Source organism: Phalangium opilio, unplaced genomic scaffold (assembly GCF_054372755.1).
Source record: "Phalangium opilio isolate 3A_F unplaced genomic scaffold, DU_Popi_V2 ptg000011l_1, whole genome shotgun sequence".
In the NCBI taxonomy this organism is placed as follows: Eukaryota; Metazoa; Arthropoda; class Arachnida; order Opiliones; family Phalangiidae; genus Phalangium; species Phalangium opilio.
The window spans coordinates 4787873-4802914 of NW_028324147.1; the positions used below are offsets into that span (position 1 = coordinate 4787873).

General features: G+C 32.9%; 1 protein-coding gene across 2 annotated transcripts in view; it reads left to right on the top strand.

The window, feature by feature from the left end:
• The first annotated feature begins 4428 nt into the window (after positions 1-4428).
• Nep2 (M13 family metallopeptidase neprilysin 2) overlaps positions 4429-15042 on the top strand; it is a 38601-nt gene continuing 27987 nt past the window's right edge. Inside the window, exon 1 of one of the 2 annotated variants that reach the window (XM_089858536.1) lies at positions 4429-4653. In XM_089858536.1, coding sequence (XP_089714662.1) covers positions 4574-4653 — 80 coding nt within the window. In that variant the 5' untranslated portion in view covers positions 4429-4573. Of the gene's footprint in view, positions 4654-4869; positions 5198-15042 lie in introns of those variants that run through there. The other variant, XM_089858543.1, reaches the window with a different exon arrangement.

Below are 15042 nucleotides of genomic sequence, written 5' to 3' on the forward strand. Positions count from 1 at the left end.
AAGGACCCCAGGAGGGAGGGAGGTCTTATACTATAGATATAGATAATTTGGAGGTTCTTTATCTTTATATTTAGTGTCGTTAACTAATTATGCGAAGGTGATGTTGATATTCATTAGAATTTTACCTCGTAAAACGTAGGAGGTAAAAATAATAAAATAAAAAGCATCTATGATTTACATTTACGGTATTTCCACCCAAATTGTTTATATGAGTATTGAATACAATTTTTTTTAAAGGATAACTCGGCTCTGTCTGTATTCAAGGTTTTTGATTAGAAATAAACAAAAAGGTATTTTTGAGTTAATAATCTAGATTCGATCAAATAAGAATAAACTCCAATGTTTACAAACGAACTGTAAGGATGCTATCCGACGTTGCTCCGGTGTTTTAAAGGATCGGAAATCAGGTAGAGTTTCCTGTCTATGTAGACAATAAACGCTAAGTAGTGTTTGGTCACACGGATGACTCCTCATATTTAATTAAGAAACAGATTAATGACATTGATTTCTAATTTAATTAAGGGGTCATCCCTAAAACACTTCAATCAAATCATAACTCGATTTGAAACAGTGTCCCTTTTGGCAAACAAAATGTCATAGATAGAAGTAATATTTAAATCGACTCAAAATTAATTTCCCAAAGAACATCCCCTTACCTTAATTTATGCATGTAGACTTATCAGAAACACCCTGTATACTTGCAAAGTTAAACTTAACCACTCTTGAATCACCTCAGAGTCCTAATACTTAGCGCAGGAAGGTACAAATTTAAATCGAGCAGAGTCTACCTTTAAAGAAACCACTGTCTTCCCACCACTACTTAAATAAAGACTTGTGGAATTCTTTTTTTTTTCCTGGCAAAATAAAAAGTGAAAAATTTGAGCACATGTCCCCAATTTACCTCCTAGGCCTAGTTGGTTTTCACTTTTTAAAAACGGTTACGTAGACCAGGAAATAACGTGCCCAAAAACATTTGTTACTCAACGTAAGCTTAGCTAACACAGATCAAGCAAAGAAAGAAATTTAAAATTCACTCTAAGCCTTGTTTAAGTAAAATAATATATTTACGCTATTAAATAAAAATTAATATAAAATATAAAATATATTAATTTATAAATTGTTTGGGAAGCACTCTAGATATCGCGTAAAAACACCCTTAAGATTATTTTTTCTATAGAATTAAAATTACAGATAGTTAAACCGGTTAATACCAGAAATTACCAAATACATTATCAGGTTTTTTATTATTATTTTTTTTTTAAGATAAAATTTTGAACAACAAAAAAATTACCCTCTTAGTGAATATACTAAGAATTTTCAAAATCAGTTTCCTGATAAAAGTGTTTCAAGAAAGTTATTAAACACAACTAAATTAAAGTTAGTATAAACCTTGGCATAAATGTGGATGCGAGGGGCTAATCACTTTCAAGTTGGTTGCCCCGATTAGGGGTTAATGGGGTCAAAATAGTAACCTAGCAGACGATTTTTCGATTTGGTACCTCACTCATTTTTAATGACAAACGTGAAACCTACACTTATTTCAAAATGTATCTCCCCCACTAAGCCTATTAAATTAATATCGTGACACTATCTCTTTAAAATAAAGACTACACGTGATCAAATAGACCAACGTCGTTCAAAAGTAAAAACCAAAAATTTATGCAAAAACAAATTAAGTATAGAAACGACGAGAGCATCTGTCTTTTAAACAAATATTTGTTAATTGTAAGAGCTACGAATACAATGGAAGAAATCCGTATATTACTTTGCAAATGTTTCTACCATAGAGACGTTATAAAAGGAGAGGAGAGCAAATCCATATAAGCTATCCACGAGTCACTAAAGGGGAGGGGATAGAGAAACTGTCCACCCCGTTTCTTAACTTTAACTGCGCATGACTTCAGGGATGCCAGTAAAATGTTATTACTGCATCATTCAGGTTTGGAACTGAATCGAACGGAATGATACAAGCTATTCAGTCTTTTGTAGATAGCGGTTGAATTCCACTCGCAAAGGACTGGTAACACTTGTTCGCACACTATGTACCTATTTCGTAGCGACAGTGCACAGTATTTACGAGCATAATTCACGTCATAAGACCAGAGAATCCCTCCTCTGCTCAAACTACATAACCCCAAATTTCAACGTGTCATTTGCCTCTCCCTCCTAATACATTCTCCTTGATCCTGGGTTTTTTTCTTTCTTTCTTTTGAACACGTGAAAAAAATAATAGATACAGCTGAATAGTATTGGGAACTAGGTTTAAGAATTACCAACCTGGGTTTACCTTAATTATAGAGTAGCTCGAATAAAATATTTTGTAAAGAAAAAAAAAAGAAACCACACTTCATACAAAAAGCTATGGTCCTCCAACGCGCTAAGGAAGTTTACTTTAATATTTTTTTTTACATTTTAAACCAATCAATTCTGAAAAAAAAACTTGTTTAACACAAAAAGTGAAAATAATAGTCACAAAACGTTTTAGAACACCATTTGAAATTATCCCATTATTTGTTTTTCATCACTAATTATCATTTATTTTAACTAATTAAAATGGGCACCCCGAGATGGTAATTATGAATTAAGAATTTTACCTGACGGGTAGAAGAACACTTCCAGACATGCGTACTATGAAAATGCGTACCCACAAAAATTGTCTTCACTTATAAAACTGTTTTTTCAAGCATTCATATTTCAATTCAAGTTATCAGTGATCCTGGTTCTCAAATAAAATGATTTTCACGGGCTATATAAACGATAAGTCGTAACGAGGGGCCACTCACTCGGCAAAATCGCTTTACCTTTGACTGTACTAAATGGGTTAGGTGTTATCAAAGTTCAAAGGGTCTTGAGAGTTATTAGCCCCTCGATTAACTATAAAAAAACAACGGAGACACCGATAGGCACGTTTAACTATTTCGAAAAACGGGAAAAATCTCTGGGAATTTTCCCAAACGTGATCGTAACCAGCTTCAACTGAATTTAAATCACTATAAGTCGATATTTTTTTAGGAAAATATTGTTCCTCACACATAGGATAAAATTGATTGTTTCATGACGCGCAGACTTATATTTATAAACTTAAGATTTAACTTATTAAGTTAATATTAACTATAACAATTCCATCTGCAGACTCGAGGGCAAAGAAATGAATTGGAAACGAAAATTGTACGAAAAAATATATAGTTTCTTAGCCAACTTATGTGAAGCGAAAATTATAAAACTAATCATAACCATTTAAGCAGTTTAATGACTATAATAATAATAAGAAACAATAGAAAAAGATTAAAGCTTCAGGGGATACGCTGAGATATGATTTTTATTTCATTTTTAATCGAAAGATCGTTTAAAATAATGAATATTAATCAATTGGAACCGTGTTTCTATCTACAATATTAAAGAAGATACGAGTGCAATTAAGTTTCTAGTATGGATACTACGCGTTAGGCTTTTATGCGAAGTACCCCTATTGGACGAATAAGTCACGTGGTACTTTCCAGTGCTTCGCGGGGGAAGCCTAACGCGTAGTGCCATCCACTACGGAAACTTAATCGCTCGTATCTTCTTTAATATTGCAGATAGAAACATGATTCCAATTGATAATATTCATTAATTTTATACGCTCTTTCGATTAAAATAGGAAAAATTCTAACCCGAAGTATCATTTAAGCAGATTTTTCATTAGAAAATTCACTCGATCTACTCTAATATTTGCTCAAAGACAACTGTGGGACTTAAGTCACTTACAGCTCACTAAAATTCAACTATGGAATTTTTGTCGACATTTCCAAGTCGCTCAAAGACAACTAAGGAATTTTTGTCGACATTTCCAAGTCGCACAAAAACAACTATGGAATTTTTGTCGAAATTTCCAAGTCGCTAAAAAACAACTATGGAATTTTTGTCGACATTTTCAAGTCGTTCAAAGACAACTATGAAATTGTTGTTGACATTTCCAAGTCGCTCAAAGACATGTGCATATTGCTTCCAAGTGCCTAAATTACAAGTACCTATGGGGATTCGCTTCAGGGTAGCTCAAAGGGCAATTATGGGGGTTTTTGAGCCGCAGCTTCCAAGTGACTCAAAGATGAGCGTGTGGGTCTTTCACTCAAAAATTAATTCCGAAATCGCTTCACAAAATTGCTTCACACCGAGTGAATCACCGTCCGCTAGTATGGAAAATTTTCACACAAACATTTTTCAAATCGGTCAATGACTATACATAGTAAGACTAATATTGATATTGATGCAGATAAATAACAAAAAATAAAAAAAAACCCACGTGAAAATGAATCCGAGTTAGCACTTCAAAATATATGTATTTATTGAAAATATTCTTTTTTGTTTAATCTTAAGTGATAATATTTTTGACAAAACTCTAAACCCATCACCAATTCCGATTCCGTGTCTTTTTCCACAAACACCTCGAGAACGCACAGAGAGAGAGGACACAAATATCGAGTAGTAGTAGAAAATAAACAACAAAATCCAAGCCTTCAAAATAACCTTAAGAATCAAACAAGACGCTGTTATTATTATTATTATTATAATTTTTTTTAAATAAGTAAAAAAGATGAACGGCTATATGTATGGGATGGTTCCCATGGATGGAATAAAGTTGAAAGCTCGTAATGAAGTCGAAGAAGAAAACAGGTAAGATAATTTTCTACAACTAAATAAGGGGAAAGCAATCGAAACAAACGCTTGCCAGGCTATAGAGTGAGAGGAAAACAGCGCGAGTTTTTCTGTTAAAACATTTGCCCCCAAACTTAAGTACTACGTACCGAAGCTCGCTTGCATTGGCATCACTCACTTTTGAAAAAAAAAAAATAAGAGAAAATAGAAAAAGGCAAAAGCGGTAAGTCTACAACAAGTTTCAGTCAGACGTGTATTCAGCTTTCGACCGGATCGGATGCTGGATACATTAAGTCCCTTTCTCTTTAAAATATCACTTTATATTTAAACAATCACAAATTTCCTTTTTTTATAAAGTATAAAATTTTTAAAGTTTGAAATCGGTCGTAATTTTACATCAGTTATTTTGTTAGAAAAAAAAATAAATAATATTTTTTGAACTATTTTGATATTAACTCTACAATCTACTGGACAATTTAATTAAATAATTAAATATGCCTGTTAACGTCACCCAAAGTCAACTGACTTTGACAAGTTCCAATAACGATACTGAGAAATTTCGGTGAGTTTATAAACTTTATAAAATTTTTAAGAGAATGTTTTTAGAAAATTTTATTTGAATTTTATATTTTGTAATATTTAATTTCGAAATGGCACGTATTTGAATTAAATTGGTTATTTTTATAACTCTACTAAAGTAACATGATATGTCATGGGCATATTATACATAGTGAGCCAATATACTACATAAATAGAGAAAATATACCTTTTTGAATTTTTATAATTATAACTTGATAGAGTTGATAGATTTTAAAATCTAGAACTGATTCAAACTGAACTGCTACGCATTCTTATGGCTCCCAAAAGCCTATGGCAACACTTTTTTAACACCAAAAAATACCCTTTAGTCAAAATTATAAATGAATAAGAAATTATTTCCTAAATTAAAAAAATAAGAAGTATAAATTATTTAATTATTTTGGGATATCCATGGGAAATTTAAAATTATTTCTAGGTTTAAACCACGACAACAATTAAAAAGGTCATTATCTTCTATTAATAAATAATCTTAAAGCTATACTTTAATGCCTACCATTTAATAAAAGGAAGCGTTAATTTTAAAATCGGAAAAAAAAATAAATTCCCACAATAACGGGGAAAAAGTTTAGCAAAACTTCACCTTGCATTTTTCCACGAGGAAACATTATTTTATTTATTTTTTTAAATTTAATGTTTTTGATGAATATTTTTTGAAGGCTAACGTTATGTAATAATATTTTTAAGTAATCTTCATTTTTTAAGACGTTTCCCAAGCCCTTTAAATTAAAGAATTAAAAATAGCCCTTTTTAAAAAAAGAATTAGGTTCTTAACCAAAATTAAATTGGTTTTTTTTGGCTAAAGTTAACTTTACTTCTAATGATAAAAAGAAAACCCACTAAAAATTAACGTTCATAAATCAAATTAAGAGTAATTTAATTACGAAAGATTTAAAAATTAAAAGCTTTATTTTTAAGTGTTCCGAAAGCCGAGGGAAAATTTATTAAAAAAAGTTCTTTATTACGTTATAAAACCAAACCCTTAAATCTGTCTTTAAAATTTTGAAGCAAGACATAAAGAAAACAGAAGAAAAAAAAAACCATAGAATTGAGATTAAAATTGGGTTTGTGCTAAGCATTCTCGGTACCGGTTAATATTTTTAGAACACCATGAAATAATTCTTTATTTTTTTTAAGTTTATTTTGTAAATTTTTAATATAGGGCAGGTATAAATTTACGTATGCACCTGTAAGGACATTGTTAAAGAACAGGCAGTGTTCATACAAACCTGGAAAACCGGGAAAAATCAGGGAAATAAATAGTTGACAAAAACCTCAGGGAAAACTCAGGGAAATTTCGAATTTTTAGTAAAATTTAGGGAAATCAGGGAGGAAATTTGCGTCAAACAGGGGCCGAGTAATTAAGCAAAAATGTTCATAAAAATACCCCCCTCCATAGGATTAACATTACACTATACTTTTGAGGCTAATAACCATGGTTATATTAGAGACACGGGGATGTCCTTTGATTATGTAATAGTCAAATTTGCCCCCCCCCTCCTTCGTTAACATTTGCTCCATAGGATACTCCATATACGGGAAAACCTGGAAATCTCAGGGAAATTTGTTTTCCAAAAGTTGTATGAACCCTGTCATTGTATAATTGCAGTTTCTCTAACACGAGTATTGATTGCCTTTATTTCCAATTTAAAACAGTACAATGTAAACCGCGCTTGAAGTTCCGCAAAATTTACATTAGCTGTATTTACTTCTGTAACACTGCAGGAGTTGAGTTGAATTTATGTTTATATGATTTTGAAGTGTTTCGGTTGAGAGGGGGGGGGGTAAATTGGGGGTTGGGTGGGTCAATATTGTTTCCCAAGCCTCCAATATAATTTCGAATTCATCGAAGCGTATATGAGATATTTCCTCCTAGACCTTATAGACCCCTAAGGGCCCGAGAAAAATTATACTGTCGCCCGGGCCGAGCCATATTTGATCGGAAAGTGAGAATTACCAAGAATCAAAGCCAAAAAAAAAAAAAGATAAAAATTTAACAGATTATAGGAAGTTTAAATAGCACTTTCATTTTCAAATAAAATATAGAAAAAAAAATCCCAGAATCTTGATAAATAAAAAATGGGGACAAATTAAAATATTTTAAATTTAAAAATAAATAAAAGGTGAAATGTCTTTATAGATAAAGGATGGTAATAATCTGTTTAATCTTTTACAACTTAAAGTAGATAGTTAGGTCTAACATACAGGGTGTTTTTGATAAGTCTGCATGCATAAATTATGGGGGATGTTCTTTGGGAAATCAATTTTGAGTCGATTTAAATATTAAATGTAACTTTTATCTCCATTTTGTTTACCACAAGGGACACTGTTTCAAATAGAGTTATGATTTGATTTGAGTATTTTAGGGATGACCCCCTTAAATAAATTAGAAATCAATGTCTTAAATCAGTTTCTTAAATAAATTTAAGGGGGTCATCCGTAAAATACTATGCACAATCTTAACTCGATTTGAAACAGTGTCCCTTGTGGTAAACAAAATGGAATGGATATAAGTATAGAACATTTTCGACTCAAAATTGATTTCCTAAAGAATATCCCCCTTAATTTATGGTATGCAGACTTATCAGTAACACCCTGTATATATAAATTGTGCAAAAATTATGCTTAATACAATACCATAATTAGTATCAAAAGCAAATAGAAATAAATAAATAAATAATTGATTAAGGATGAATAAAAGAAAAGTCCCTCGTAGTGCCCATTATGATGCTTACGACACAAGTCTAACTTCTTTGGTCGACCAATCAGCGTACAATTATCAATGAATCGGAACACCTGCTACGTGTTTATACGAATAATAATTACCCAATTAAAAAGAATAATTTGCATGTAAATGCGTTTTCCTTGCCAACTAATTAGGATTCTACTTCTGATGCGTAATACCAAATAAAAATGAAACCCCTTCTTAAAAGTTATCAGTTTGCATCATCTGTGAGTTCTCCTTTACCATTTAGATTCGCTTGTTACGACCGCTTATATTTATTTAATTAACTAAAAAAATAAAAATTAAATGAGAACGCGCCATCATTAACCGTAAGAATTAAGCTTATCTTTTGATAAAATAAAATTTTGATTAAATCTCTATTCAAAATAAGCGCGGCGTCGGCTCATTTCGGTTCACTTAATTCAAACTAAATAAAATTAAGATAATTTTAATTCCCTTAAGTTAGTTTTCGTTTCGTTTTAATAAAAGAAAAGAAAGAAAAGCCAGTTAGTTCCGCTTAAATGCTAACCTTATTTTGCATTTGTTACATTTCAAGTGAGTTCTATAGACTATTCCATTAAATTCAAATGAGAAGCAAACACAACACCACAGAGCCGGGTTAGGTCACCCTCTTGGGAACTTATTTCCCCTCGCGTCAAAAAGCACCGCCCACTAGAAGCAGCCCCCCACGTGTGTAGTGAACTGGGGTGAACTGAGTCCATCTGGCGGTGCTTCTTAACGCCTGGCAGCCTCACGTTCCTGTGTGTTGGTTTCTAAACAACTACTTAATAAATAAATGGAATTGTCTATAGCTTTGAAACTTTATAATAAACCTCTTAACAAGCGTTGGTAGAATTGTAAACACTGTAAAAAAATTTAACTTCGTTAATTGAGCAACGAGTTTCAAACTACAGCGCACGTTTTTTTTACACTTTACAATTCTAATTTTAAAATAAACCATCCAATTACGCTTGCTGCGATAAGGTAAGGTAAAATCTAAGTTAGGTTTTTTATTATTTTTTCTATTAAATGCAAATTCAGGTAAAATTCTACTATTTCGAAATACCTCAGCTGGGTATATATTTCGTTAAACTTAAACTACAGAGCGTAAATTTTAACTTTTTAACTAAAATAAAAAAAACACGTGGCTAAATTTAAACAAATTACCCTTACATGTTTTACCCTTACAAATTTTTAAATTTTAGTTTAGATAAAATTATATTATTTCGAAATACCCAGCTACATGGGCATATTTCGTTAAATTGTTAAGCGTAACTTGAACCAGCCTTTAACAGAACTAAATACAGACCCTTGTTAACTTAAATAAATAAAAAAAATAAAATACACGTGCAAAGGCTAATTAAGAATAAAATAATCAAGATTGTCAAATACTTCAGAAATTTAAAAATAAAAAAATTAAAATTAAAAATGAAGGAGGGTATATTTTATTTCGCGCTTGCTAATTATTTTTAGGCTCTAATGATACCTAATTAACGAGATTTAAGACGTCCGTAGATGTCGCAAAAGCAATTAGATACAATTTATCGTGATTAAAAAAAAATAAAAAATAAAATAGAACCGGCTTAATATTCACTATAAAGAAAAACGTGTTAGGCTAGTTTCACAAAAAAAAAAGATAAAAGTAATTCTTAAGAAAAATCACGGAAGAGAAAAATATTTAATATTTAGCTTAGAACTTCTTAATAATAAATACTACAGTGGCATCTTTCTGCCTTGTCAGTAGAAATCCCCCAAGGACAAATACCTTAAATGCCGCATCTCTAATAACAAACCTGACTTGCATAATGAATAAATATACATTATATAAAAATTGCGGAAAAATTTCAATGTCAAATATCTATAAATAAAAGCAGAAGTAGTCTATCTGGTTTTACAATTATACACTGGACATATATCGACGTGGACAGAACCGCCTTGTTATAAGGGAAAAGAGGAGAGTTTTAATGGTTAAACAGAAATCAATAATTTCCAGGATCGAGAAAAGGGTTGAGGGGGCAAGGAAGGGTTAGGGGTTGTCAAATTTAAGGGTTCTCTTCTCATTAAAGGAAATGAGAAATTCGATTCCAATCTCGGCCAGGGCATACTGCTTTTTAATGCGAATTTTTAAACTAAAATCTTAATTGATTTTAACAAAGGTTTTAAATAAATTATATATGAAAAAAAAAAGGTCTTTGAAGATGGATTCCTTTCGTTAATTATATTTTTTTCCGGAAGTCCATTAAGCATTAACCTAATTGCAAAATTAAGGGATATTTAATTTCTACTAAGCCGATGGATTCGTCCAATTGGGGTACTTCCCAGTGCTTTAAAGGGAAGCCTAACGCGTTCGAGAACGACAAGCGACAATGGATTACACTTGGTTAATTTTGCAGGATTTCCATCTTCCTATTTAGTCTGCATTACTAAGCCTTTGACAGCGCCTCACCAGGCGTATGTCGCTTTACCTCGAATCTATGACCTACCTCATTCACTTCATGACAAGCTCTCATGTATTTCCGAAATCATGCGAATTCATTACGATATACAATAGAAGTCACAAAATCTGTACAAATTCACACCACGTTTCTTAAATTATACTAAACAGCATACCACATGTGCTAGCTATTTCGGTCAGCATTAATCTATTTTTTGATCCTTTAACTCATGCGTTTAACAACTATATTAAGGTCAAGGGGTATACCTTCGCAATATCATTATAGTATACATCGTTTTTAGACTATAGGAGATTTGATACCATTTACACCAGAAGGTCACCCTACTTGGCGAACAAAGTGGTGCAGACTTACCAAGTCCTTATGTAAATGGTACCAATCCTCCTAGTCTGAAAACTATGTACATCTTGACTTAATATCAAGATTGATTACGCAACTGTTTACTGGTCTCCAGTTAAAAATAAAAATCAATAGTTCAACACCCTATACTATTGGTTCAAATGCTGCAGACTTATCAACTACTTAGCCTATCCTCCTGGAGTAAATGGTACCAATCCCCCTAGTCTGAAAACTATGCACATCTTCACTTAATATCAAGATTGATTTCAAGACTGTTTACTAATATCCAATTAAAACAAAAATTAAAAAATCAATAGTTCAACACCCTACCCTATTGGTTCAAATGCTGCAGACTTATCAAGTACTTAGCCTATCCCTCCTGGTGTAAATGGTACCAATCCTCCTAGACTGAAAACTATGTACATCTTGACTTAATAAATCAAGATTCCAGGACTGTTTACTGGTCTCCAGTTAAAAATAAATAAAAAATCAATAGTTCAACACCCTACCCTATTGGTTAGTTCAAATGCGGTTGCCCTTAAGTCGAAATAAAAAGAAAATCAGAGAAAGGACAAGAACTTTCCGAGTCAATAATCCTTTATCAACCACCACGTATAAGTTCATTATTCGGATGGTACATCAAACTCTGATTTCTTGATTCCCGGGTAATCATGTCTAAGAAAAACAAAATTTGGGAGAAAAGGGTTAAATGACCTTGATATGGCAAAACCAAAATATCTCCGATACCTATAGTTGAATTTAACCGGTTCATAGTATTAATCATTTTTCACCCCTAAGTCTTAAATCAAATTAAAGTCAAGTTATTAAATTCTCTTTCCGCATCATCCATAAATCGTTTTAAAAAAGTAAATACGCCCAAGGCTTAAAAACGGGCCTATTTCAACTTAGTAAAACAACTATAGCACCTCGATACCATTAATGGCCTTACTACCAATAGGAAATAAACACTGGGTTTCATTACTGTATACACTTGATTAGTGTTAGAGTTAGTGTTAAGGGGAAGTAAGATTTCGGAAATGATTTTCAGTTAAATATTTAATCGGGAATTAAGTTTTTTGCTTTTTAAAGTATCCCCACCCTTTTAACAGGTTAATTGAAGCGGTAGTAGTTCACTTCCGCTTCGTGCCCTTTGGCTATTATATCATATTCTCTAACGAGGACAATTGAAGCCTTTAAGTTAAGTTGTTGGGAACTAGTATGGTTGGCCCTTTTTGGGAAATGAAAGTAACGAACGTAGACTTGTCTCGCCAGACACCTTTTCTCTGGTTTATTTTTTTATTATTCTTTAAGATATTTAAAGTTAATTTCTTCCGGGGTAATAGATAACGAAAGAATGGCCATACTTCCAACTTGTTGCTAGAGATACTGAGATAGATTTAAATCTGTGTTTATTACACTATAGCCGGTTTTTTAATTTTACACGGAATTTTTCCGTTTAAAATTTAAGAAACGGCACCAAAACCCCTGTCCCTGTCCCTGTGCCGGACCGAAACGTACGCTTACGATGAGAGAGAGAGATCGCTAGCGTACGCGGTGGCGATACGAAGCCCCGCGTAGAGAGAGAACTGCCTGCCTGGTATATTAGTGAGAGGGGGAAGAGGGAGAGGGGGCATCCCGCTCGGAGAGAGAGGAAAGAAAGGTAGTTTAAATCTCGCGGGCTTTTTTGAGTGAAGGGAAACAAGATGATAATTTTCGTGCACTACTGCACTTTTTTAATTTTACACGGAATTTTATTCCGTTAAAATTTAAGAAACGGCACCATGCGCGTGATACATCAGAGATTATGCTGAATGGTTAGGTTAGGTTAGGTTAGGTTTCGTAAAATAGAGGGGACGGTTTACGGTCATAGTGATTTCTGGTTTAGGGGATCCAGGATTTGGTTTTAGATACATTATTTGATTCGTATGGTTTTGAAAAATTATACTTTAGTGGGGTGCACAATTTAGTTTCATTAATATTATTTGAAATGTGACGTTATTAGAAATTAAGGGGATACACGATTGCGTTTCAGAAATGTTTTTAGTTGTACGATTTATTGGAGATCAACTATACGGGGGGGTCACGTGAGCCGTGTAAAATTACTATTAAGGCCCAGCCCTTGGGCCATCTTGTTTTTATTATTTTTTATTCTTTTTAATATGTAAAATATTTATAAATAACCAGGTATGTATGCATACAGCCAACCATAAGTTTATAAGATATGACTTTTCCATAAGTATGACACTACCTATACAAGTTCGTGCCCTCACTTCATGACAAGGTCCAGTTTAACCAGTGACAAACTTATGGACAACATATCTTATGAAATTATGGTAAAATGAATTTCACCTCGCGAATAATCTACCTCGCGCTCGCCTAGGAACTCGTGTTGCTAACAACCAATGAAATCACAGTTAGAAAGACGCTATCAGAAATACCTGAAAAGCTGAGCTATTTTAGACGTGTGAAAGAAAAACGTTCACGAACTAACCTTTACACATACAAATACATCATAATTATATCAAAGGCATCTATCATAAAATTCAAAATAGATCAAAAGCTTTCCACTTTAGTGAAAAAGACCTACCCTTTTTGTTGTTATCAAAAAAAAAATCTTTCTTATGTTACTAAATACAGGGTGTTTTAAAAGGGGTAATTATTGGACCGAAGTACAGTGAAATAGTTCAATGAAAAATCAATTTTGAGACCAAAATGTAACTTCTATGAAATTTTGACCATTGGGACACACTACAGAAATTATGATTGGTTCTATAGAAAATCAATTTGAGTTAAAAATGTAATTTCTATGACATTTTTGGAATTCAATGATTTACGGTGAATTTTAGGGGGTCATCCATAAAACACCCCAATATTCATAACTGGTAAACAGTGTAGACCCTTAGCCCAAAATTCCATAATCGAAGTTACATAACATTTTCGACTACTCAAAATCGATTTCCCATAGAACCATCCCACTCGTGTACATCAATCCTATAATAACCCCCTCTCTTATTGGAAAACACCCTGTACAAGGACGGTAGTAACTCGCTTCGCTTCCAATTTGAAAATTTCGGCATCCCCCAAAAAAAAGCTCTGCAGCTATAGAGAACGAGTCTCGTGTGAAATTCTGAAGGGTGCCCGAGCACTTTTCACTAGAGTCATCATCTTTGGATGGGATAACATCATCTTCGAGATGGATTTTCATTATTCTTTTAAGGGCCTTTCGAGCGGCGCTTACAAACTGGACAAGCCTTCTATAAAAACGTCCAGATCGAGGCTTGTACATAAACAACAATGGTTTGTGTGATGGGTATAAAACAGGGAAAGAATAAAGAACACAGAGAGAAAATTCGACTATTGTTATGGCCTTTCTTTTATAAACAACGAGGGTAGCTAAGAGTTAAGAACGCGATTCGTTACGCGTTGCGTCCATATGCACCACGCTCTCAATATTTCGGATTTGTTTTTTGCAACATCATTTTTTCTCATCACGAGAAAAAAGATTATAAACTTCGTGTTTAGAAGGCGATCACGTGATGAAAGATGTTCATATTTTTATAATTATAACAGATTTAAATAAATTGAAGTTAAGTAATCATTTTAGAACAGTTAAAGGTAGCGCTTCGAGGGGCTATTCACACAAATTTTCTGTACACCTGTTAAGTACGGTACGATATGGCTACTATTATGAGCGGAGCCCAACCCTTTGACCATCTTGGGTTTTTTTTGCATTTTTAATTAAGAAGTAATTTTAGTTAAGAATAGATTAATTATATATTCAAAATTATGCAAATAACACGAATATCAGTGAAAATAACGGTTGAAATGTAGGGCAGTTAGAGATTGTACACAATCCGGGCCCCCTAGAAGGTAAGGGCCCAGGGAAACTCTCCGAATTGCCCCCCCCCCTCTCTTGATGGGTAGCATGGGTTATTTATTGGATTTACATTTTTCAATCAACATGGCCGCCAATTAAAATAAAATAATAAATAACTAGACAGCTAGCGCATGATGAACCAATGCATGTACAAAATTTCATTTCAATCTATTAGAATTCGTGTCAGTTGTGAAGAAAAATCTACATAAGATCTCTTGCACCAATTTACAATAAGAATTACTTCTGTTTATGTATTTCTGGAAAGGGTTAAAGATAAATCGTAAGCCTTTGCCATTTTAGAAGACGAGAAGGATAAAAACTTAAAAGAAGAGAGTTTTCGAGAAGACAAAACGGGTGCTCGAAAAATTGTATAGCGTGCAATTATATTGCGCAAGCTGAGCTTATTTTACGGTCTG